This window comes from Lynx canadensis, chromosome X (genome assembly GCF_007474595.2).
Source record: "Lynx canadensis isolate LIC74 chromosome X, mLynCan4.pri.v2, whole genome shotgun sequence".
Taxonomy (NCBI): domain Eukaryota; kingdom Metazoa; phylum Chordata; class Mammalia; order Carnivora; family Felidae; genus Lynx; species Lynx canadensis.
The window spans coordinates 79982527-80009482 of record NC_044321.2 but is presented as its reverse complement, the minus strand read 5'-3'; the positions used below and the strand labels follow the sequence as shown (position 1 = coordinate 80009482).

General features: G+C 43.4%; 1 protein-coding gene across 1 annotated transcript; it reads left to right on the top strand.

The window, feature by feature from the left end:
* Positions 1 to 26251, top strand: LOC115507330 (nuclear RNA export factor 2-like). Its single transcript, XM_030305633.1, has 21 exons — positions 1 to 13; positions 3073 to 3256; positions 3490 to 3643; positions 3935 to 4018; positions 4138 to 4242; positions 4363 to 4443; positions 4564 to 4633; positions 4781 to 4869; positions 4989 to 5096; positions 5274 to 5383; positions 7042 to 7078; positions 7472 to 7540; positions 7626 to 7681; positions 7822 to 7929; positions 8050 to 8108; positions 8218 to 8333; positions 8427 to 8469; positions 9042 to 9114; positions 9659 to 9841; positions 26007 to 26067; positions 26207 to 26251. Exons 1-21 carry the CDS (start codon positions 1 to 3, stop codon positions 26249 to 26251), a joined length of 1848 nt encoding a protein of 615 aa, XP_030161493.1.
* Positions 26252 to 26956: the final 705 nt, after the last annotated feature.

Here is a 26956-nt window from a genome sequence, read left to right as displayed (position 1 = left end):
ATGCAAACCTTCAGTAAGTGGATATGCATGTGCACACGGGTGTGTGTGCACGTGGTCCCTCTGGATTTTTTTTTGTAATGTTTATTTATTTTTGAGAGACAGAGAGACAGAGCACAAGCAGGGGAGGGGCAGAAAGAGAGGGAGACACAGAATCTGAAGCAGGCTCCAGGCTCCGAGCTGTCAGTGCAGAGCCCAACGCGGGGCTCGAACTCACCAATTGTGAGATCATGACCTGAGTCGAAGTCGGATGCTTAACCGACTGACCCACCCAGTCGCCCCTTCTCTGGCTTTTTAATCACGTGCCCACTCTCCTGTGAGATTCCCAAAACAAGGCTATGCCCGAGATTGCTCTGGTCTGAATCACCTTGATGAGGGAGGCCTCTGTCCCTGTTTAGGCACCCAACTTAGCTGGTCGGTCTGGGGATTGCTGTAGCTGTTAGCTAGCTCACTTTTACACTTTCCCATTGTCGATGTTATTTCTGAAGTAATGTCACTTCTCAAAAATGACTCTGATGCCCCCATACACCATACGTTGACCACAGGCCCTTATTCCTCCTTTTAATATTTAAGTTTTTCCTTTAATTGGTGGATTTTCAGGAAAACCGGTTGGTTTCCTGCCATTCTCCAAGTGTCATTAATAAGGTTCCTCTTTGTTGTTGTTATTGTTTAGTATCATTATGAACTCATGGTCTTTTAACATGTTGATGACATCAAACCATTGTTACATTGTTTTGAGCACAGGAGTCAAATGATTTGACTTATGCTCTGCTGCTGGTGACCTGGACCTGGAAGGCACCAGGAGATAGATAGATGTTGGTGTCTTGGCCAGGGTGGTGGTAATAATGGTGGTGGTAAGAAGTGGCTAGATTCTGGATGTACTGGAGAGAGGGGGTGAAAGAATTTCCTGATCTGTTAGATATGGAGTGTGAGAGAGAGAGAGCACTCCAGGCTGCTTTCAAGTTTTGAGGACTGAGCCATTGGCATTTCTGGGTCAAATGCTCTATCCATGTTTAATTCCACTTCCAGTGCCACACAGGAAAAGTCCCAAAGGTTGTGAGTAGCAGGATTGTCTTGACAGCAAGGCCACAGAGTGAAAGCAATGACTTTCCAGAGGAGTAAATCTGAGGCTTGGTCGTAATCACTACATCAGGGAGCAATCAGCAGTGAACAGATTTTTACTCATAATCGTGCCCTGAGACAGCATGGAGTAATTGAGGTACAAAATGTACAACACACAAACCAAGAGAGCCTTAAATATTAGAATTCAAAAGGAAGCTGGTTTCTACCAGTCTGGTTACCTTAATCCTCCCCCTGCTGCCCACCCAAACCACTAGTATTATTATCTGCTGGTACAGTGTTTGAGTTTAACATGGTACAAATAAAATACCTTTAGTGAATCCACTGTGGGAGAGGGAATTGGGACTGATATTTCTGTAGATGCCAGAAAACTCCCAAATCTATAATTTACATGGTGAATGATATATGTTGGCAGGGAGTATTTGTGGGGGAGGGGTGAACATCAATACAACAACTAGGGGTGAATACAGGGTGAAATACCACCAAGACATGGTCTAAGTATACCTGTGGCTACAATGTCCAATAAAGTAGGCATCAGAGCAAAGAAAATTGATAAGAGACAGAAAGAGGCTTTACATAATGATAAAAGGATCAACCCACTGGGGAGTCATCATGATCCTAAAAGTGTACTAACCAAACAACAGAGCCTCAAAGTACATGAAGCAAAGCCTGATAGAGCTGAAAGAAGAAATAACCACGTATATAATTATAGTTGGGGGCCTTCAACACCCCCCACTCAGCAAGGTATAAAATTATTAGAGACAAAACCAGCAAGGATATAGGACATCTGAATAACATAATAAGTTAACAGGATCTATATTACATAAATAGAGCACTCCACACAATGACAGCAGAGTGCATTCCCCCCCCAAATCAATGTAACATTCATCAAGCTATATCATCTTCTAGACTACCAAACAAACCTCCACAAATTTTAGAAGAATTGAAACCACACAGGGTGCATATCTGACTATAATGAACCTAAATTGGAAATCAATAATAGAAGGGAAAAAAAAAAGAATCCCTACACACTTGGAAATGGTAGTTGACTTATTCCAGTTTGTCATTTATTTTCTTTAATTTTTTTAACGTCTTATTTATTTTTGAGACAGAGAGAGACAGAGCATGAATGGGGGAGGGTCAGAGAGAGAGGGAGACACAGAATCTGAGCTGTCAGCTCAGAGCCCGACGCAGGGCTCGAACTCACAGACTGTGAGATCATGACCCGAGCTGAAGTTGGACACTCAACCGACTGAGCCACCCAGGCGCCCCTCCAGTTTGTCATTTAGATCCTTGTTATAGAGGAGCTGAGTTTAGGAAAAGTTGTCTCTTGAGATGAAGGTATTTCAGGCTGGGCAAAAAGAAAGCTTACTCTGGATATTTCAAACTGAGTATTGTTGACAGCAAGTCTGGAGGGAGAGGGACAACTTAGGAAGCTGTTACATCAGTCTCACCTGACATTAAAGCTTGTACTACACCAGCAAAGGAAATGCAGCTTGCTGATTGTCAGTGGGCTCAGTTTGGTGGCTGATTATATTTGGGAAGTGCGAGAGAGATTGCCTTTGTGGTATTGGTGTGGTTGTTAAGCCTGAGAGCAGGGACAATTCAGATGTCTTCCTGATGTATGGCTGGTTTCCAATCTAACTCATGGATGCACACATCTCTGTTGTTTTCTTGCCTTTTTTGTTTGCTTTTTTTAAAATAAATCCTGCATCATTCTTTAAAAGGTTCAATACAGTTTCTGCTTCCCCTGCTCATCCTCGGTCATGTCCTCCTCCTCCTCCCCCAAGATTCCTCCCCTGATAGTGCCATCTGTCCAATAAGACTTTCCTATCCAGACAAGCAGAGGAGTTTCCTTTCTGGGGTTTGTGGGATTGGACCCTTAGGGCAGGTTGACATTTTGCTTGCCCTACCATGGTGTTAGACTAAGATGTGGTACATGGTACGTGGACCAGTGGTGTGTCTTCAAACTTGTATTTTTGTTCCCCTTTTGAGAACCCAATGGTGGTGGTAGTTCACATCAAGGACGAAAGAAAGTTTGGAGTTCGTTCCGAGGTAATTTTGGCAAGAGGAATCCCCATGATGAACGGGATGGATATGACCCTCAGCTTTCACAGCACCAGGAGGATGATGGAACTGTGATGATGAGGGATATCCAGGAGTACCCCCAAGTAAGACAGTAAGTGACCAGGCAGCCTGGTTTGCATGTAGCAGCCCCTGGGACTATGCAACCCTTTCACTCCCCTTTGGTCTTCTTTTTCTTCTCTCACTGGAAAACTGAAGAACGCTAGAAGTGGAATAATGGTTGAGCAATCCTACTTGTAGTCCTGGTGACAGAGAGGTGAGGGTGTATAGACGAAGACTTTCTTAGCATTTATGGCCACCCTCCCTCTCTCCACTTACCCTCTGCAGCACTCCCTATAGCACCCGACGCAACAAGAGGAGAGCAAAATGGCATAATGAAGGCCATATCCATATTACTGTGTGGAGAGATAGAAAACTTCTGAAGAGACAAATGGGGGAGAATACACAAGATGGAAACCCAGGGAGCTGGTTCAAGATCACCGTGAGTGTCTTGGCAAGATCTGCATTAGATAGAGTATCCTGGAACCCTACAAAAGGAAGACCACATTAAACAACCTTACATCAATTATTTGGAGGAGAGCTTTCCAATGGAGAGAAAGAGGGTTTAGGAAATCCATATTTCACACAAAAATAAGAAATAATGCTAGTGGTCCCTTCTTTAGAAGCCCTGTACAGCTCAGTAGAGGGTTGGAAAAGAACACCGTCAGGTCTGTTTTCCAGCTTTAATTCCATGTTGTCTCTCCTCACTCCCATCCCTTCTTTTCATCTCTAGATTCCCTATGGGGGAAAGTATGACAAGACATGGCTAGTGAATTCAATCCAGAGCCATTGCAGTGTCCCCTTCACTCCAGTGGATGTAAGGGAGGATGGTGAAGCCAGATGAGTGGACAAAGGGAAGTGGGGGGGGACTGGGAGGAGCCCACTGAGCAGGAAGACTCTATCCTTCAAAATTATTGTTGCCTCCCTCTCCTGTAGTTTCACTACGTGAAAAACCATGCTCGGTTCTTTGTCCAGGATGCCAGCATTGCCTCTGCATTGAAAGATGTCAGCTACAAGATTTGTGATGAGGAGAACCAAAAGGTATGTGTTGAGGGCATTACCTGTACCTAGTCCCCGGGGTGGGAGGAAAGGCCAGGGTCTGGTGGTCTTCTTTGGAAGCAGAGTTATTGGTGCTTACCCGAGCACCTCACTTTCCTGCAGATATCGATCTTTGTCAATCCCTCTAATGTACCCTACTCTGTGCGGTATAAGTTGAAGCCAAAAGAAATGAAGGAGCTAAAGGTAATGCAGACTCAAGGCCCATTGCATGCCCACACCCAGACCCACCTCCTCTTCCTCCAGCCCCCGATTTTCCTATCCCTACCAGAGCCTCAGAGTGGATTTCTCTGCCTTTCTCTGCAGCTGACCATGCACAAACGCTATGATGTCTCCCATGAAGCTCTTGACCTCCAGAGTCTCCGCTTTGACCCAGGTACAGTTGATAGCAGTAATGCTAGGGCAGGTGAGGGCACAGGGATCTGCCTGGGAGGGAGACTGAGGAATGGTAACGTGGGGAGGGGTTGATGCTGGCCCTGGACCCCTCTCAGCCTTCTGTTTGCCTCCTCTTGGCTTCCTGAAGACTTGGTGGGCCATGATATTGATATAATCCTGAATCGAAGAAACTGCATGGCTGCCACCCTGCAGATCATTGAAGAGAATTTCCCTGAGGTAAGGCCTTAGTCCCAGTGCTGTTATCAATAGTAGGGGTGGAACTCATGGGGTGGAGGACAGATTTGTCTCTGAGGCCCTAGATAGTAACTGTCACTCTAACTCTTCTTCACCAAAAGCTGTTGTCCTTGAACTTGAGCAACAACAAACTGTACCAGCTGGATGGCCTGTCTGACATTATACAGATGGTCCCCACAGTCAAGATCCTGAACCTCTCCAAAAATGAGGTGGGAAGAGGGAGCCAGATCAAAGTTGGGGGTGACAGTGGGTGGTAGTGCTCATCCGAGTGATGACAGTAGGCAAGAGAAGGTACCTATGTAGAAGAGTGGGGGCTGGGGGTGCAAGGGCCCGCGTGTCTCTCTTTCCCTGGGACTCCTTCCCAGCTTCCTCCCCATATTTCTCAGCTGACCTTGGTGTGGGAGTTAAACAAGATGAAAGGGCTGATGCTTGAGGAACTTTGGCTAGACGGGAACCCCTTGTGCGACACCTTCCCAGACCAGTCCACCTACATAAGGTCAGTGTGAACCCCTCTCACCCTGCCTGGGAACCTTTGCCCCCTGGGAGCCTGAACTGTCCCTGAGAACATATGTATGCAGGAAGCTGCAACCCTGGTCCTCTGGAAGGACCTGAGGCTCCACCTTCTCCTCTCTATGTGTCCCTCACCTGTAAGGAATTTCCTTCCTCTGACCTGCTCACCTGTTTCCTGTTCTGGGGTCTGTTTCCACCTCTCTGCATTCAGCATTCATTAGCATGCCCTCCAACCATGTTCTCTAGGAAGAAGGGCTTCTCCTCCTTACCAGGGCCAGGAGTGATCAACCTTGAGCCAGATTCTGGTTCCCTGGACTGAGAAGGCTCTTCCAGCCCAGGGCATCAGGCTGAGACAGGCCTTCCTACTTCCTGCTGAGATGGCACTTCCCTCCCTGGTTCTGAGAGGAGACCTCCTTCCCTTGCTCCAGAATGGTTCCCCCTCAAATCTCAGGCTGCCATGGTGGCTTTCCTGCCCCATGCTGAGGGCCGAGGCTGTGAATGGCTGCCATGATGAAATCCATTCCTCTGACCCAATGCCAGGAGCTTGACCTTCCTTGGGAGAAACCGGAGTTCCCTGAGTCAAGGGGCCTGAGACTGCCAATGAGCAGAGGCTTCCTGAAGCAGGAATGGAAGGCAGAGAGCAGAGGTGCTTGAGGAGACAGAAGGACAGGACTCTCAGAGGCACTGCCCCCTCCTCACCCACTGCCCCCCAACACGTCACATCATCCTGGCTGTTCCTTCAGAGGAGCCCTGGGTAGCCCAGCACAAGTATGAATCCTCAGGCTGGGAACTGACTGAGACAGGCACAGGTGCACAGGTGCCATCAGAAGGGAAGATGGTGGTCATAAGAGGGGGCCACAGGCCCTCAGCCCCATGCTGACCTGGGGCCTGACCCTGTACTCCTTCTGGGGAAGGTGCCCTGCCCCCGTGGCTGCCTCGTTCCCCATGGCCAGGTCAAGCTGAGTTCACACAGGTGACAAAGTTTCAACCAGCATCCAATGGGCCCCCAGCCCAATACCTGCATGTTTTCCATCTCTACCTCGGCTGCCAGGGCCAGCCAGAGCAGATGAAGGAAAGGGCTGCAGCTGGGGAGCCATTTCCCCTTTCTTCTCTCTTCCTCCCTGGCCCCCACCACCATAGTAGAGGTTTTTTTTTCCTTTCCCTTTGCTTTGTTTTCTCTTCCTCCCCTGTCTCTACTCCCCTATGTCTCTGTCCCCCCTCCCCTCCTACCTTCACCCTATCTTCTGTTTTCCTTCTCCTCTCTCTCCCTCCCTGCCACCTGGCTCTTGCCTTACTGACCTCCTTGCCTCAGCATCTCAGGTAATCCCTGGGGGTGTCGTGGTCCTGAGGAATGCTGGGACCATAGTGAGGTAGCAGAGCCCTGCGCTCCCACCCCATTCCCTCTTTTCTCCGGAGCCTTCAGTGGGAACCTGGAGGAAGGAAAGGAGGTAGGGAAGGGAAGGTAGCCGTGGACCCTGGACTCCAAAGGTTGTTTCTTGGGTCACTGGAGAAGGGAGTGAGGGCAGTCTAGGTGGGAGCTACCCAGTGGAAAGGAGAAGGAGAGGAGGTAGGGGGGAAGGGAAGGAGGCAGGCTTTGCAATCCTGACCTATCAGTCACTTCTTTCTATTTTGGGTTTTGGACAGTGCCATCAAGGATTGTTTTCCTAAGTTGTTACGTCTGGTAAGTGCCTACATTCATCAGTGTCTTTTACTAACATTGATCACCTCCACACCTACCCTCAAGCCCTTTGGGTCTTACCTAGATTATATGTTTGTGTCATACCCTTACCCATTTTAGGGGACCAGGACTCCTGTAAAAGACATGAGTATACTCTCTGGAAAAAATGTCCACAAACGTGTGTGTGTACACACACACACACACGTTGCATATAATAATAGAGACTTCCAGGACCTCATGATGAAGATGCCCACTGTAATCTTGTTCATGTAAATTCCAGTGCCCTTTCAGAGCTGACCTCTTACCCTCACCCTCTCTTGGGCTCATCTTTTCAACCCTGAACATCCAGGGCCACCTCCCTGGGCTCCACTGCTGACTTCCTCTTCCCCTCTCCAGGATGGCCAGGAGTTATCCCCACCAGTTACTGTTGATATTGACACACCCTACTTAATAAAGCCCTGCAAGGTGAGGAAAAATGATCAAATGACATTTGGAGTATTGAGAGGGAAGCTTTATCAGCCACATAGTCTCAAAAGTCTTTTGATTCCAGGAAAGCTACAAAGGATCTGAGACACTGAAGAGTCTAGTCTTGCAATTCCTGCAGCAGTAAGTACACCTGGGAATCTAGGGAAGTGGAAGGCTAGGATAGGTGAGGCCACCCAAGCTCAGGACTGCTGACTGCGTCTTCAAAATCTCACTTTGGGTCCAGACCACAGAGACAGACTGTCCTTATTACTCCCCCACAGGTACTACTTGATGTACGACTCTGGAGACCACCAGGGTCTCCTCGGTGCTTACCATCATGAGGCCTGCTTCTCCCTGACCATTCCCTTCAACCCGGAGGACCAAGCCCCGTGAGTAGCAAAGCTCAGACTCTGCTTCTGGGACATGTGGCTCCCCAGTGGACACAGGGCAGCTCCTAGAAACACCCACACTGGCCAGACCATCACCTCCTATTCCTCTTTCTCTCCTAGAAGCAGCTTGTGTGGATACTTCAAGGAAAGCAGGAATATGAAGAAGCTCAAGGACCCCTGTGCGTGTGATGGGGGAAGACTGGGCAGGGAAAGGGGATGTGAAGGAGTAATTATAGGGCCCAGGGTGTGGCAAGCCCTGACCTTTGCTTGCTTCTCCTCCTCCTGTAGGCCTGTGGGTTCAGCTGCTGAAGCATACAAAACGTGACATCATGTGCTCCCTCGGTATGCTGCCCAAAACTCAGCATGACCTCAGCTCCTTTGTGGTGGACATGTGGTTCCAGACGGTGAGCACCTGCTTCCTCCCAAGGGCAGTCCTAGAAAGCCACAGTTGGGTAGGAAGTTTAGGTGACTTTAGCACCTGGGCTCTTCCCTTTTAGGAGATGATGCTCTGCTTCTCTGTCAATGGGGTGTTCAAGGAAGGTGAGTGTGTGTAGAGCCCCTTTCCAGATGCCTCAGTGCTCCCTCCCTGCTGGCTGAACTCCCTCTGATAACTCTCCTAGCTTCCCTGATCCCTTTCCTTCCATTCCTATTCCCGCTGTGTTCTCCTGACTCCACTCTGCCCCCAAGCCAACCTGGTCTGAGCTGGGTCTATGCCTGTATGCCCCACACAGCTTTGGCACTAGGGACAGTCTGTGAAGTTTGATAGCTGTCATCTCTGATCCTTACTCTGAGAACTACTTGGGGCAGTTACTTAACCTCTAAGTTTCCTTGTTTGCAAAATGGGGCTAATAATACCCACCTCTTGGGCAGCTGTGAAAAATGAATCAAGTGAACTTGTGAAGAGTTTGTCACAGCGCCTGTGACATAGTAGAGGCCCTATCACTGGGAACAGATTGCTCCTACTGTTGCCATCTCCATACCAGACACCATGGATCCCAATGAACAATTGTCCCTCCCAGCATGAGTATCAAGGCATACCCTGACTGGAGAACACTGTGTGAGCATGTAAAGCATGTGTGACTCTAAGGGAGTATTGTTGTTTGTTGTTGAAGTGGAAGGAAGATCTCAGGGTTCTGTTCGTGCCTTCACCCGGACCTTCATTGTTACCCCTGCCAGCAATTCCAGGTGAGTACTATGTTGTAGGTGGGAATGCCTGTCCCAGCCCAGGCCCAGGGGTGTAGGAGCATGGTGGTGTAGACATCTTGGTTTTCTCATTATTGTGGAAAGCCAACAGGTAGATCAAGGAGCAGTCTAGTCTGGTGGTTAAGAGCATGGGCACTGGAGTTAGAGCACTGAGTTCTCTTCCTGACCCCAGCATTCTCTAGGTGTGTATGACCTTGGTTAAGTCACATGACCTCTCTGTGACTCATTGCCTTCCCTGAAAAATGGGGATTAGACTGTCCACTCCCTTGGGCTAGTGTAAGGGATAAATGTGAGTGTAAACTCATCCCTGGGCTGCAGGGTAAGTGCATATCTACTGAGGCTGGTAGATAGTCTCTGCAAAGGTGGTCTCTTTGGGAGGGGTAGAGGTACCAGCCAAGCAATCTGGAGGACAGGCACAGTAGGGGTATGGAAGGAATCTGGTTGCTGAGTGGCAGTGGGAGGGAGATCATTAGGAATGTGGAGTTGTACATCCATTCAGTTGCCTGAGGGCACATTTTCCCTCCAGTATATGCATCGTGAATGATGAGCTGTTTGTGAGAGAGGCCACCCCCAGTGAGACTCAGAGTGCGTTCTCCATCCGAGTGCCTACACCCACCTCCAGCTCCATGCCCACCCTCTCCCAGGAGCAGCAGGAAATGGTGCAGGCTTTCTCCACTCAGTCTGGGATGAAACTCGAGTGGTCTCAGAAGTGAGTGTTGGGTGTGCATGGGAATAAGGGTGGGTTGGACAGCAACTTGGGGAGGGGGGAGGCAGTGAATCAAAGACACTCACAGGAAATTTGGAAAAATAACTTTTTGGAGAGTTAGCTTCCAAAAGAAAAAAAAAGTGGACCCGTGGAAAAGGAATCATACTATTATACATGTGAAGAGTTTAAAAACAGTATAATGCTCAATGAGATTGTCTTATATATGGAAAATCTGAAAGAATCCACCAAAAAAATTGCTAGAACTAATACACAAACTCAGCAGGGTTGCAGGATAAAAGGCCAATATACAAAACTCATTTGTATTTCTATGTACTTGTAATGAGGAGTCCAAAAATGAAATTAAGAAAACAAGCCCATTCACAATAGCATCAAAGTAGTAAAATACATGGGAACAAATGTAACAAAAGAAGCACAAATCTTATATTCCTAAATCTATAAAACGTTGTTGAAAAAAATTAAATAAATGAAAAGACACCCCATTTCCATGGGGTTGGAATATTGCTAAATATCTTAATATTGTTAAGATGGCAGTAATAGCTAGAGAAATCTACAGATTCAACACAATGCTTGTCAAAATCCTTCTTTGCAAAAATTGACAAGGTTATCCTAAAGTTCATACGTAAGTGTGCCAAAACAATCTTGAAAGAGAAGAACAAAGTTAGAGGATTCACATTTCCTAATTTCAAAACTTGCTACAAAGCTATAGTAATCAAGACTATGTGGTGCTGGCAGATGGACAGTACATGAATCAATGGAGTAGAATGGAGAGTCCACAAATAAACCCTCACATTTATGGCCAATTGACTGTCAAATGAGAGTGTTGGAAAAAAATCTGGTAGGAAGAAAAATAGTCTTTTCAGCAAATGGTGCTGGGACAACTGGATAGAAATATGCACAACAAGGAATTTTGACCCCCTGATTCACATCATGTACAAACATAGCCTATAAATGGATGAAAGATCTAAAGGTAAGAGCTAAAACTATAAAAATCTTGGAAGAAAACATAGGTGTAAGTCATCATGGATTAGGCAAGTGTTTCTTATATATGACACCAAAAGCACAAGCAACCAAAGAAAAAAATAGATACATTGGACTTTATCAAAATTAAATGCTGTTGTGCACCAATGGACACTATCAAAAGAGTAAAAATCCCACCAACAGAGTGACAGAAAATATTTGCCAATCACATATCTGACAAGAATATATGAAGAACCCTTGCAGCTCAACAATAAAAGGACAAACAACCCAATTTAAAAAGTGGAAAAAGGGTCTTAATAGACATTTCTCCAAAGAAGATATACAAGGGGCCAACAAGCACATGAAACACCTCTCAACACCATTAGTCATTAAGGAAATGCAGAGTAAAAACCACAGTGAGGGAGGAGCCAAGATGGCAGAACAGAATGGAAGTTTTTTGTGTGTCTTGCTTCCATGAAATACAGCCAGACCAATACTAAACCATCCTACACACCTAGAAAACTGGAGGATTAATGCAACAATCTGCACAACCTGAACCAAAGAATTCAGCAGGTACATGGCGCAGAGAGGTGAATTTGGGGAGCGAGAAGCTGCAGAGGGTAGGGAATGGCTTTTGCGGGCAGAGAGAGGATGGAGACTGGGGAGGGGGGAAGGAGAATACAGGAAAAGTACCCCTCCCTGAAAGCAGCTGGAGAGAAAGTGGAAAATTGGAAACAGCTGCAGGGACTAAACTAAAAAGGGAGAAAGGAGAAAGGAGAGGGTTTAAATTCCATTAAGATTGTAAACATGGGGAGCGCAAAGTCTGCAACTCTTCAGCTCGATACCTGGCGGTGCTCTGGTGGGAAGGGTGAATCCCCAAGAACAGAGTGGGGTCCGGGAGGTTCTCGGTCCACATGGGGAAAAGAGGTTCCACTGCTGGAAGGACATTTGGTAGAGACAGTTTGAAGCCATCTGGTCCCAGCAGACCGCAGAAAAAGGCCACATTCGCTGGTGCTGGAACAAGGTCGTTAAGGGTGAAGCCTGGTGCCAGATGTGTGTTATGACTTTCCATAATTCCTGAAACACTGCTGCTACACTATCTCGCAAGCTTTTTCTGGGGTGGGCTGGCGCCTGGCCGCAGTCTTGGGGCACTGGCAGCAGCAGGGCCCAGCAAGAGTTCCTAGGTGCAGCCAAAATTCGGCCATTGCTTGGTGAGACCCTCCCGCAGAGGGGCAGAACGGGTCAAAACCGCAGTCCTTCAGAAGTAAGGGGCCGGGGAAAACAGCCACATCTGAGACAAAACTCAGGAGAGAGGTACTGCCTGGAGCCTGGTCACGGAGAGTGAAAAAGCCAAGAGTGGATGAAAGCTGAAGACAGAGGATGGGTGCACGATTCCTGATCCAAGAGAACAGACTGGGTAGCTGGGTGGCACCATTTTCACCGCTCCCACACGTGCGAATACACACCTACAAGCACCACAACAATCCACCCCAGTAGGCTAGCAGAGCCATCTAGTGGAAAGCGGAGCTGTTACACTGAACCTGCCCAATTGGGCCAACCTCGCTTTTCAAGAACACAAGTCTCACCGCTGGCTTAGTTAATGGACTATAAAGCGCTACATAGACTGACTTCTAGGGGAAAACAAAGTAATTTCAGTCCTACTTCAATCTATTAGGTTTATCTATTCAATTTTCTTCCTTTTTTTTCCTCCTTTACACTTTTTTTTCTTTTTCTTGAATACGGAAAGAGAAAAAAATCATTTTTATTTTCAATTTTTATAAAAAATATTTTTCTTTAATTTTTATTACTATATTTTTTACTTCTGTGTAATTTTTTTCAAATTCTATTTTACTTCCGTCATTTTATTTCAGTCTACTTCAGTGTATTCACTTTTTCAAATTTTCAAAAAAAATCCTTTTATTTTTTCTTTCTTTTTCTTTTTTTCTCTTTTTCGTTTCTTTTCTTTTTCTTGAATGCAGAGAGGAAAACTTGTATTTTACTTTCAATTTCTATTAAAATATTTTTAATTTTTTTACTATATTTTTTGATTTGTGTATTTTTTCAAATTCTATTTTAATTCCATCATTTTATTTTAGTCTACTACAGTGTATTCACTTTTTCAAATTTTGAAATGATTTCCTTTTTTTCTGTTTTATCTTTTTTCTCTTTTTAGTTTCTTCTGTTTTTTCTTGAATACAGAAAAATAAAAAAATCATATTTATTTTAATTTTTATTAAAAATATTTTTCTTTAATTTTTTCTGCTATATTCTTTACTTTTGTGTATATTTTTTCAAATTATATTTTACCCCCATCATCTATTTTAGTCTACTTCAGTGTATTCATTTTTTTTCAAATTTTCAAACGATTTCCTTTTTTTTCTCCCCCCAACCCTTTTTTTCCCCGATAATCTGTCAAACCACTTTCAACACCCAGACCAAAACACACCTAGGATCTAGAATCATTTGTTCAATGTGTGTGTGTGTGTGTGTGTGTGTGTGTTTAATTTTTAATTTAAATATTTTTAATTTTTTTTAAACTTTAATATTTCTACCTCATTAATTCCTTTTCTCCCTTCAAAATGACAAAATGAAGGAATTAACCCCAAAAGAAAGAGCAAGAAGAAACGATAGCCAGGGATTTAACCAACACAGATACAAGCAAGATGTCGGAACCAGAATTTAGAATCACGATAATAAGAATACTAGCTGGAGGAGAAAATAGATTAGAATCCCTTTCTGCAGAGATAAAAGAAGTAAAAAATGGCCAGAATGAAATTAAAAATGCTATAACTAAGCTGCAATAAAGGATGGATGCAGCAGAGGCAAGGATGGATGAGGCAGAACAGAGAATCAGCGATATAGAGGACAAACTTACAGAGAATAATGAAGCAGAAAAAAAGAGTGATATTAAGGCAAAAAAGCACGATTTAAGGATTAGAGAAATCAGTGACTCATTAAAAAGGAGCAACATCAGAATCATAGGGGTCCCAGAAGAGGAAGAGAGAGAAATAGGGCTGGAAGGGTTATGTGAGCAAATCATAGCAGAAAACTTTCTTAACCTGGAGAAAGACACAGGCATCAAAATCCAGGAAGCACAGGGGACCCCCATTAGATTCAACAAAAACCGACCATCAACAAGGCATATCATGGTCAAATTCACAAAATACTCAGGCAAGGAGAGAATCATGAAAGCAGCAAGGGAAAAAAAGTCCCTAGCCTACAAGGGAAGACAGATCAGGTTTGCAGCAGCCCTATCCACAGAAGCTTGGAAGGTCAGAAAGGAGTGGCAGGATATATTCAGTGTGCTGAATCAGAAAAATATGCAGCCAAGAATTCTCCATCCAGCAAGGCTGTCATTCAAAATAGAAGGAGAGATAAAAAGTTTCCCAGACAAACAAAAATTAAAGGAGTTTGTGACCACTAAACCAGCCCTGCAAGAAATTTTAAGGGGGACTCTCTGAGGGGAGAAAAGATGAAAATATATCTATATCTATATCTATATCTATATCTATAGATAGGTAGATAGATACCAAAAGCAACAAAGATTAGAAAGGACCAGAGAACACCAGCAGAAACTCCACCTCTACAAGCTTCATAATGGCAATAAATTCATATCTTTCAGTACTCACTGTAGACGTCAATGGACTCAATGCTCCAATCAAAAAACATAGGGTAACAGAATGGATAAGAAAACAAGATCCATCTATATGCTGTTTACAAGAGACCTACTTTAGACCTAAAGACACCTTCAGATTGAAAATAAGGGGATGGAGAACCATCTATCATGCTAATGGTCAATAAAAGAAAGCCGGAGTAGCCATACTTATATCAGACAATCTAGACTTTAAAATTAAGACTGTATCAAGAGATGCAGAAGGGCATTATATCATAATCAAGGGGTCTATCCACCAAGAAGACCCAACAATTGTAAACATTTACATGCCAAATGTGGATGCACCCAAATATATAACTCAATTAATCACAAACATAAAGAAACTCATCGATAGTAATACCATAATAGTAGGAGACTTCAACACCCCACTCACAACAATGGACAGATCATCTAACCAAAGAATCAACAAGGAAACAATGGCTTTGAATGACACACTGGACCACATGGACTTAAAAGATATATTCAGAATATTTCATCCTAAAGCAGCAGAATATACATTCTCCTCCAGTGCACATGGAATGTTCTCCAGAATAGACCACACACTGGGACACAAATCAGCCCTCAGCGAGTATAAACAGATTGAGGTCATACCGTGCATATTTTCAGACCACAATGCTATGAAACTTGAAATCAACCACAAGAAAAAATTTGGAAAGGGAAAAAATACTTGGAGACTGAAGAACATCCTAGTAAAGAATGAATGGGCTAACCAAGCAGTTAAAGAGGAAATTAAAAAGTATATGGAAGTCAATGAAAATGATAACACCACAACCCAAAACCTCTGGGATGCAGCAAGGGCAGTCATAAGAGGAAATTATATAGCAATCCAGGCCTTCCGAAAGAAGGAAGAAAGATCTCAGATACACAACCTAACCTCACACCTTAAGGATCTGGAAAAAGTAACAACAAATAAAATGCAAAACCAGCAGAAGACAGGAAATAATAAAGATTAGAGCAGGAATTAATGCTATCGAAACCAAAAACACAGTAGAAGAGATCAATGAAACCAGAAGCTGGTTCTCTGAAAGAATTAACAAAATTGAGAAACCACTAGCCATTTTGATCAAAAAGAAAAAAAAAGGAAAGGACCCAAATAAATAAAATCAAGAATAAATGAGGAGAGATCACAACCAACACAACAGACATAAAAACAATAATAGGAGAACATTATGAGCAATTATATGCCAATAAAATGGGTAATCTGGAAGAAATGGACAAATTCCTAGAAACATATACACTACCAAAACTGAAACAGGAAGAAATAGAAAATTTGAACAGACCCATAACCAGTAAGGAAATCGAATTAGTAATCAAAAAATCTGCCAAAAAACAAGAGTCCAGGGCCAGATGGCTTTCCAGGGGAATTCTACCAAACATTTAAGGAAGAGTTAACACCTATTCATTTGAAACTGTTCCAAAAAAAAAAAAAAAAAGAAAAAAGAAATGGAAGGAAAGCTTCCAAACTCTTTCTATGAAGCCAGCATTGCCTTGATTCCAAAACCAGACAGAGACCCCACTAACAAGGAGAACTATAGACCAATTTCCCTGATGAACATGGATGCAAAAATCCTCAACAAGATATTAGCCAACTGGCTCCAACAATACATTAAAAAAAATTATTCACCACGACCAAGCGGGATTTATACCTGGGATGCAGGGCTGGTTCAATATCCACAAAACAGTTAATGTGATTCATCACATCAATAAAAGAAAGGACAAGAACCATATGATCCTCTCACTAGATGCAGAGAAAGTACGTGAAAAAATACAGCATCCTTTCTTGATAAAAACTTTCAAGAAAGTAGGGATAGAAGGAGCATACCTCGAGATCATAAAAGCCATATATGAACGACCCAACACTAATATCATCCTCAATGGGGAATAACTGAGAGCTTTCCCCCTAAAGTCAGGAACAAGACAGGGATGTCCACTCTCGCCACTGTTATTCAACATAGTATTGGAAGTCTTAGCCTCTGCAATCAGACAACACAAAGAAACAAAAGGCATCCAAATCGGCCAGGAGGAGGCCAAACTTTCACTCTTTGCAGATGACATGATACTCTATATGGAAAACCCAAAAGATTCCACCAAAAACCTCTAGAATTGATTCATGAATTCAGCAAAGTTTCAGGATATAAAATCAACGCACAGAAATCGGTTGCATTCCTATACACCAACAACGAAGTGACAGAAAGAGAAATCAAAGAATTGATCCCATTTACAGTTGCACAAAAAAACATAAAATACTTAGGGATAAATCTAACCAAAGAGGTGAAAATTCTATACACTGAAAACTATAGAAAGCTGATGAAAGAAATTGAAGAAGACACACAAAAATGGAGAAAGATTTCATACTCCTGGGTAGGAAGAGCAAATATTGTTAAAATGTCGATACTACCCAAAGCAATCTACGTATTCAATGCAATCCCTACCAAAGTAACACCAGCATTCTTCACAGAGCTAGAACAAATAATTCTTAAATTTGTATGGAACCAGAAAAGACCCCGAATAGCCAAAGCGACCTTGGAAAGAAAACCAAAGCAGTAGGCATCACAATCCCAGACTTCAAGCTATACTACAAAGCTATAATCATCAAGACAGTATGGCACTGGCACAAGAACAGACACTCAGATCAATGGAACAGAATAGAGAGCCCAGAAATGGACCCACAAACGTATGGCAAACTAATCTTTGACAAAGCAGGAAAGAATATCCAATGGAATAAATACAGTCTCTTCAGCAAGTGGTGCTGGGAAAACTGGACAGCGACATGCAGAAGAATAAACCTGGACCACTTTCTTACACCATACACAAAAATAAACACAAAATGGATGAAGGACCTCAATGTAAGACAGGAAGCCATCAAAATCCTCGAGGAGAAAGCAGGCAGAAACCTCTTTGAACTTGGCCGCAGCAACTTCTTACTCAACACGTTTCCGGAGGCAAGGGAAACAAAAGCAAAAATGAATTACTGGGACCTCATCAAAATAAACACCTTCTGCACAGTGAAGGAAACAATCAGCAAAACTAAAAGGCAACCGACATGATGGGAGAAGATATTTGCAAATGACACATCAGATGAAGGGTTAGTATCCAAAATTTATAAAGAACTTATCCAACTCAACACTCAAAAAACAAATAATCCAGTGAAGAAATGGGCAAAAGTCATGAATAGACACTTCTCCAAAGAAGACATCCAGATGGCCAACCAACACATGAAAAAATGCTGAACATCACTCATCATCGGGGAAATACAAACCACAACCACCATGAGATACTACCTTATACCTGTCAGAATCGCTAACATTAACAACTCAGGCAACAACAGATGATGGCGAGGATGCAGAGAAAGAGGATCTCTTTTGAATTGCTGGTGGGAACTCAAGCTGGTGCAGCCACTCTGGAAAACAGTATGGAGGTTCCTCAAAAACCTAAAAACAGAACTACCCTATGACCCAGCAATTGGACCACAAGGCATTTATCCACGGGACAGAGGTGTGCTATTTCAAAGGGACACATGCACCCCCATGTTTATAGCAGCACTATCAACAATAGCCAAAGTATGGAAAGAGCCCAAATGTCCATCAATGGATGAATGGATAAAGAAGATGTGGTATATGTATACAATGGAGTATTACTCGGCAATCAAAAAGAATGAAATCTTGCCATTTGCAACTACGTGGATGGAACTGGAGGGTATTATGCTAAGTGAAATTAGTCAGTCAGAGAAAGACAAAACTCATATGACTTCACCCATATGAGGACCTGAAGAGACAAAACAGATGAACATAAGGGAAGGGAAACAAAAATAATATAAAAACAGGGAGGGGGAGGAATAGGGAAGATGGTGGGATAGAAGGACGCTGGGCACACTGCGCGTCCTGCTGATCACTTAGATTCCACCTACACCTCCCTAAATAACCCAGAAAACCGCCAGAGGATTAGCAGAACGGAGTCTCTGGAGCCAAGCGCAGACGAGAGGCCCACAGAAGAGGGTAGGAAGGGCAGCAAGGCGGAGCGTGCTCCACAGACTGGCGGGAGGGAGCCAGGGCAGAGGGGCGGCCTGCCGGCCAAGCAGAGTCCCAAGTCTGGCTTGCAAAGCAGAGGGGCCAGACGGAGTGTGTTCCGAAAGCAAGCGGGACTTAGCATCTGGGAGGTCATAAGTTAACAGCTCTGCTTGGAAAGCAGGAAGGCTGGAGGACAAAGGAAGGGAGAGTTGCTGAGCCCTGGGAAGACAGAGCTCAGTTTGGTGGGGAACAAAGGCACTAGCCAACACCATCTCCCTCGCCCATCCCCTAGCTAAAATCCCAAAGGGAACCAGTTCCTGCCAGGGAACTTGCTCCGCGAAAACACCCAACGCTGTGCTTCTGCGGAGTCACCCCTGCGGCAGCGGGTCTGACTCCTTCCCGCTGCCACAGGGCCCCTCCTGAAGTGGATCACCTAAGGAGAAGTGAGCTAAGCCTGCCCCTCCTGCCCCCGTGCACGTTGCCTACCCACCCCAGCTAATACGCCAGATCCCCAGCACCAGAAACCTGGCAGTGTGCACGTAGCCCAGATAGGCCATTCCACCCCACAGTGAATCCTGCCCCTAGGAGAGGGGAAGAGAAGGCACACACAAGTCTGACTGTGGCCCCAGTTGTGGGCTGGGGGCAGACATCAGGGCTGACTTTGGCCCCGCACACAGACTCCAGTTATACACCACAGCACAGGGGAAGTGCCCTGCAGGTCCCCACCACACCAGGGACTATCCAAAATGGCCAAACAGAAGAATTCCCCTCAGAAGAAACTCCAGGAAATAACAACAGCTAATGAACTGATCAAAAAGGATTTAAATAATAGAACAGAAAGTGAATTTAGAATAATAGTCATAAAATTAATCGCTGGGCTTGAAAACAGTATAGAGGACAGCAGAGAACCTCTTGCTACAGAGATCAAGGGACTAAGGAACAGTCAGGAGGAGCTGAAAAACGCTTTAAATGAGATGCAGAATAAAATGGAAATGTCCACGGCTCAGATTGAAGAGGCAGAGGAGAGAATAGGTGAACTAGAAGATAAAATTATGGAAAAAGAGGAAGCTGAGAAAAAGATTAAAAAATCCAGGAGTATGAAGGGAAAATTAGAGAACTAAGTGATACACTAAAAAGAAATAATATACGCATAATTGGGATTCCAGAGGAGGAAGAGAGAGGGAAAGGTGCTGAAGGGGTACTTGAAGAAATAATAGCTAAGAACTTCCCTGAAATGGGGAAGGAAAAAGGCATTGAAATCCAAGAGGCACAGAGAACTCCCTTCAGACGTAACTTGAATCGATCTTCTGCACGACCTGTCATAGTGAAACTGGCAAAATACAAGGATAAAGAGAAAATTCTGAAAACAGCAAGGGGTAAACGTGCCCTAACATATAAAGGGAGACCTATAAGACTCGTGACTGATCTGTCTTTTGAAACTTGGCAAGCCAGAAATACATGGCAGGAGATCTTCAATGTGTTGAACAGAAAAAATATGCAGCCGAGAATCCTTTATCCAGCAAGTCTGTCATTTAGAATAGAAGGAGAAATAAAGGTCTTCCCAAACAAACAAAAACTGAAGGAATTCGTCGCCACTAAACCAGCCCTACAAGAGATCCTAAGGGAAATCCTGTGAGACAAAGGACCAGAGACATCGCTACAAGCATAAAACATACAGACATCACAATGACTCTAAACCCGTATCTTTCTATAATAACACTGAATGCAAATGGACTAAATGCGCCAACAAAAAGACATAGGGTATCAGAATGGATAAAAAAAACAAGACCCATCTATTTGCTGTCTACAAGAGACTCATTTTAGACCTGAGGACACCTTTAGATTGAGAGTGAGGGGATGGAGAACTATGTATCATGCTACTGGAAGCCAAACGAAAGCTGGAGTAGCCATACTTATAGCAGACAAACTAGACTTTAAATTAAAGGCTGTAACAAGGGATGAAGAAGGGCATTACATAATAATCACAGGGTATATCCATCAGGAAGAGCTAACAATTGTAAATGTCTATGTGCCGAATACGGGAGGCCCCAAATATATAAAACAATTACTCATAAACATAAGCAACCTTATTGATAAGAATGTGGTAATTGCAGGGGACTTTAACACCCCACTTACAGAATTGGATAGATCATCTAGACACACAGTCAATAAAGAAACAAGGGCCTTGAATGATACATTGGACCAGATGGACGTGACAGATATATTTAGAACTCTGCATCCCAAAGCAACAGAATATACTTTCTTCTTGAGTGCACATGGAACATTCTCCAAGAGAGATCACAAACTGGGTCACACAACAGCCCTTCATAAGTTTACAAGAATTGAAATTATACCATGCATACTTTCAGACTACAATGCTATGAAGCTTGAAATCAACCACAGGAAAAAGTCTGGAAAACCTCCAAAAGCATGGAGGTTAAAGAACACCCTACTAAAGAATGAATGGGTCAACCAGGCAATTAGAGAAGAAATTAAAAAATATATGGAAACAAACGAAAATGAAAATACAACAATCCAAACGCTTTGGGACACAGCGAAGGCAGTCCTGAGAGGAAAATACATTGCAATCCAGGCCTATCTCAAGAAACAAGAAAAATCCCAAATACAAAATCTAACAGCACACCTAAAGGAAATAGAAGCAGAACAGCAAAGGCAACCTAAATGCAGCAGCAGAAGAGAAATAATAAAGATCAGAGCAGAAATAAACAATATAGAATCTAAAAAAACTGTAGAGCAGATCAATGAAACCAAGTGTTGGTTTTTTGAAAAAATAAACAAAATTGACAAACCTCTAGCCAGGCTTCTCAAAAAGAAAAGGGAGATGACCCAAATAGATAAAATCATGAATGAAAATGGAATTATTACAACCAATCCCTCAGAGATACAAACAATTATCAGGGAATACTATGAAAAATTATATACCAACAAATTGGACAACCTGGAAGAAATGGACAAATTCTTAAATGCCCACACTCTTCCAAAACTCAATCAGGAGGAAATAGAAAGCTTGAACAGACCCATAACCAGCGAAGAAATTGAATCGGTTATCAAAAATCTCCCAACAAATAAGAGTCCAGGACCAGATGGCTTCCCAGGGGAGTTCTATCAGAGGTTTAAAGCAGAAATAATACCTATCCTTTTCAAGCTATTCCAAGAAATAGAAAGGGAAGGAAAACTTCCAGACTCATTCTATGAAGCCAGTATTACTTTGATTCCTAAACCAGACAGAGACCCAGTAAAAAAAGAGAACTACAGGCCAATATCCCTGATGAATATGGATGCAAAAATTCTCAATAAGATACTAGCAAATCGAATTCAATGGCATATAAAAAGAATGATTCACCATGATCAAGTGGGATTCATTCCTGGGATGCAGGGCTGGTTCAACATTCGCAAATTAATCAACGTGATACATCACATTAATAAAAGAAAAGATAAGAACCATATGATCCTGTCAATCGATGCAGAAAAGGCCTTTGACAAAATTCAGCACGCTTTCTTAATAAAAACACTTGAGAAAGTCGGGATAGAAGGAACATACTTAAACATCATCAAAGTCATTTATGAAAAGCCCACAGCTAACATCATCCTCAATGGGGAAACCTGAGAGCTTTTTCCCTGAGATCAGGAACACGACAGGGATGCCCACTCTCACCGCTGTTGTTTAACAGAGTGTTGGAAGTTGTAGCATCAGCACTCAGACAACAAAAGGAAATCAAAGGCATCAAAATTGACAAAGATGAAGTCAAGCTTTCGCTTTTTGCAGATGACATGATACTATACATGGAAAATCCGATAGACTCCACCAAAAGCCTGCTAGAACTGATACATGAATTCAGCAAAGTTGCAGGATACAAAATCAATGTACAGAAATCAGTTGCATTCTTATACACTAACAATGAAGCAACAGAAAGACAAATAAAGAAACTGATCCCATTCACAATTGTACCAAGAAGCATAAAATACGTAGGAATAAATCTAACCAAAGATGTCAAAGATCTGCATGCTGAAAATTATAGAAAGCTTATGAAGGAAATTGAAGAAGACATAAAGAAATGGAAAGACATTCCCTGCTCATGGATTGGAAGAATAAATATTGTCAAAATGTCAATACTACCCAAAGCTATCTACACATTCAATGCAATCCCAATCAAAATTGCACCAGCATTCTTCTCGAAACTAGAACAAGCCATCCTAAAATTCGTATGGAACCACAGAAGGACCGAATAGCCAAAGTAATTTTGAAGAAGAAGACCAAAGCAGCAGGCATCACAATCCCAGACTTTAGCCTCTACTACAAATCTGTCATCATCAAGACAGCATGGTATTGGCACAAAAACAGACACAGAGACCAATGGAATAGAATAGAAACCCCAAAAGTAGACCCACAAACGTATGGCCAACTCATCTTTGACAAAGCATGAAAGAACATCCAATGGAAAAAAGACAGTCTGTTTAACAAATGGTGCTGGGAGAACTGGACAGCAACATGCAGGTTGAAACTAGACCACTTTCTCTCACCATTCACAAAAATAAACTCAAAATGGATAAAGGACCTGAATGTCAGACAGGAAACCATCCAAACCCTAGAGGAGAAAGCAGGAAAAGACCTCTCTGACCTCAGCCGTAGCAATCTCTTTCTCGACATATCCCCAAAGGCAAGGGAATTAAAAGCAAAAATGAATTACTGGGACCTTATGAAGATAAAAAGCTTCTGCACAGCAAAGGAAACAACCAACAAAACTAAAAGGCAACCAACAAAATGGGAAAATATATTTGCAAATGACATATCAGACAAAGGGCTAGTATCCAAAATCTATAAAGAGCTCACCAAACTCCACACCCGAGAAACAAATAACCTAGTGAAGAAATGGGCAGAAAACATGAAAAGACACTTCTCTAAAGAAGACATCCGGATGGCCAACAGGCGCATGAAAAGATGCTCAATGTCCCTCCTTATCGGAAATACAAATCAAAACCACACTCAGGGGCGCCTGGGTGGCGTAGTCGGTTAAGCGTCCGACTTCAGCCAGGTCACGATCTCGCGGTCTGTGAGTTCGAGCCCCGCGTCAGGCTGTGGGCTGATGGCTCAGAGCCTGGAGCCTGTTTCCGATTCTGTGTCTCCTTCTCTCTCTGCCCCTCCCCCGTTCATGCTCTGTCTCTCTCTGTCCCAAAAATGAATAAACGTTGAAAAAAAATTTAAAAAAAAAAAACAAAAAAAAAACCACACTCAGATATCACCTCACGCCAGTCAGAGTGGCCAAAATGAACAAATCAAGAGACTATAGCTGCTGTTGAGGATGTGGAGAAACGGGAACCCTTTTGCACTGTTGGTGGGAATGCAAATTGGTGCAGCCACTCTGGAAAACAGTGTGGAGCTTCCTCAGAATACTAAAAATAGACCTACCCTATGACCCAGCAATAGCACTGCTAGGAATTTACCCAAGGGATACAGGAGTGCTGATGCATAGGGGCACTTGTACCCCTGTGTTTATAGCAGCACTCTCAACAATAGCCAAATTATGGAAAGAGCCTAAATGTCCATCAACTGATGAGTGGATAAAGAAATCGTGGTATATATACACAATGGAGTACTACAAGGCAATGAGAAAGAACAAAATATGGCCCTTTGTAGCAACATGGATGGAACTGGAGAGTGTTATGCTAAGTGAAATAAGCCATACAGAGAAAGACAGATACCATATGTTTTCACTCTTATGTGGATCCTGAGAAACTTAACAGAAACCCGTGGGGGAGGGGAAGGAAGAAAAAAGAGGTTAGAGTAGGAGAAAGCCAAAACATAAGAGACTCTTAAAAACTGAGAACTGGGGGTTTATGGGGGGTGGGAGGGTGGGGAGGGTGGGTGATGGGTATTGAGGAGGGCACCTTTTGGGATGAGCACTGGGTGTTGTATGGAAACCAATTCGACAATTAATTTCATATATTGAAAAAAAAAAAGAAAAATGGAGGGGGCCAAAACAGAAGAGCCTCATAAATATGGAGAACAAACTGTGCGTTGCGGGAGGGTTCGTGTGAGGGGGGATGGGCTAAATGGGTAAGGGGCACTAAGGAATCTACTCCTGAAGTCATTGTTCCACTATATGCTAACTGATTTGGATGTAAATTTTAAAAAATAAAAAAATTAAATTAAAAATAAACACAGTGAGTTACTACTTCACACCAACTAGAATGGCTTTAATCAATAAACGAGTGATAACAAGTGTCAGTGAGGATGTGCAGCAATCGGAGTTCTCATGTATTTGTTTGTGAGAATGAAAAATGGAGCAGTGGTTGGGGAAAACATTTTGACAGTTCCCCAAAATGTTAAATATGGAGTTACCGTATGACCCAGAAATTCCACTCCTAAGGATCTACCAGGAGAAGTGAAAACATATGTTCACTCTAAAACTTGTATGGGAATGTTCATAGCAGCATTGTTCATTATAGCCAAAAGGCAGAAACAACCCAAATGTCCTTTAGCTGATGAATGGATAAACAATCTTGGTATGTCCATATGGTAGAATACTATTCATTCATAAAAAAGAATACAGTTCTGATATATGCCATGACATGGATGAACCTTGAAAACATTATGCTAAGTGAAAGAAGCAAGTATCAAATGGTCACGTAGTGTGTGATTCCATCTATATGAAATGTCCAGCATAGGCAAATCTACAGGGACCAAAAGCAGATTAGTGGTTTCCAAGGCCTGGGGAAAGGGGAGGAATAGCGAGTCGTGTCTAATGTCTAGGGAGTTTCTTTTTGAGGTGATAAAATTATTTGGGAATTAGATAGTGGTGATGGTTGAGCAATCTTGTGGATATACTAAGAAAACACCGAATTGCACGCTTTAAAATGTTATGTGCACCGGGGCGCCTGGGTGGCTCAGTCAGTTGAGAGCCCAACTTCGGCTCAGGTCATGATCTCACGGTTCATGGGTTTGAGCCCCACATGGGGCTCTGTGCTGACAGCTCAGAGCCTGGAGCCTACTTCCGATTCTGTGTCTCCTTCTCTCTCTGCCCCTCCCCTGCTCGTGCTCTGTCTCTCTCTCTCAAAAATAAATAAACATTAAAACAATTTTAAAAATGGTATGTGCATAAAAATAATAATAACAAAACGGTATGTGCATTATAGTTCAATAAAAATGATTGGAAACTTGTACTTTTAAAATTTCCATCTATCCTCTTGAATGTTTTTCTTTATCAATTTATATTAAGCTCCTGTGTTCTTGGATGTTTTTCTTTATCAAAATATATTAAGTTCCTGTGTTCTTTTGGAGAACTCCAATTTTCTGTTTTGAAGTCTAATGGGCATGACATTTTGTGTCAGATGTGATAGACATTTTCACTAGGTCTTTCTTTATCATTACACATAGTGGTCATACTGGTGGTACATGAATACCAGCAAAAAGGTGGCATATATTTAGCGTCGCATGGTCAGCGTCTCTGTACTGTGGTACTAATGGAAGTCATCTGTCCTCCCACTCCAGGTGCCTTCAGGACAACGAGTGGAACTACACCAGAGCTGGTCAGGTCTTCACTATGCTCAAGGTGAGGTCTGGGATCCATTAAGTGGGTTACAGATGGGTGCTTCTGGGACTTCAGGAAGGCCAAGAAGGTGGAGGCTGGGTGGTCTGGGAATGAAACTCTGTGATCTGGTTCATCTGACGTCCCAACTCCTTCCCTCCAGAACGAGGGCAAGGTCCCAGAGGAGGCCTTCAAACAAATTACCTAGAAGAAGCCTTGGATGTCCACATCATCTTGGTTGTCTTTTATCCAGCCTGAGGCCATGCCCATGACTGGGGATGGAGGCCAGGCTGACCAAGAAGCCAAAGTTACCTTTGGCTAGCAGGCCAGGTAACATAATCACCTGAAGTATTAGTTGTTCTGTGTATTTCCCCCACTCATGATTGCTGTTTATCTTCATAATAAAGAATGATGCTGCACGTTGTATGATGTGTGTCCTGGATCGCTCTTCCCCTGCCCTGACCATGAGGCAATGGGTCCAGGACTGAGAGGCCCTGCCATCTCCTCCACATTATTCACACTGGCAGCCCCCTGACAGTACACCAGGCTTGACTTCATAGGTAGTGTGTCAATAAATTCTGATGAAAATGGACACACACTGCTTTCAGGGATTGGTCTTTGGAAACAGTGTGGCTCAGATGCTCTACCTGGAGGCATGCAGAAGCAGCCATGTGACCTGGAACAACAGGGGCTTTGCAAGGGTTGCCTACTGGCTAGTGAGGGCTGTGGAAGGAAGGAAGATGAGGACTCACCTATTTTACTTCTTATTCCTGATCATTTGAATGCATTCAAAGGCACACCATCAACAGTTTTATGATTTGCACACAGATGAATGGGAAATGGGCCTTTTCAAACCTCTCACCATGCTTGCACTTGTCTTCTCAGCCATCCACTCTACTTCCTCCTCCCCCTT

What these genes read in the sequence shown, in the direction of transcription:
- LOC115507330 (XM_030305633.1), top strand. An exon ending in GTGATGAGGAGAACCAAAAG is followed by an intron (nt 4,243 to 4,362) that starts GTATGTGTTGAG and finishes ACTTTCCTGCAG; the next exon opens with ATATCGATCTTTGTCAATCC. An exon ending in TTGAAGAGAATTTCCCTGAG is followed by an intron (nt 4,870 to 4,988) that starts GTAAGGCCTTAG and finishes CTTCACCAAAAG; the next exon opens with CTGTTGTCCTTGAACTTGAG.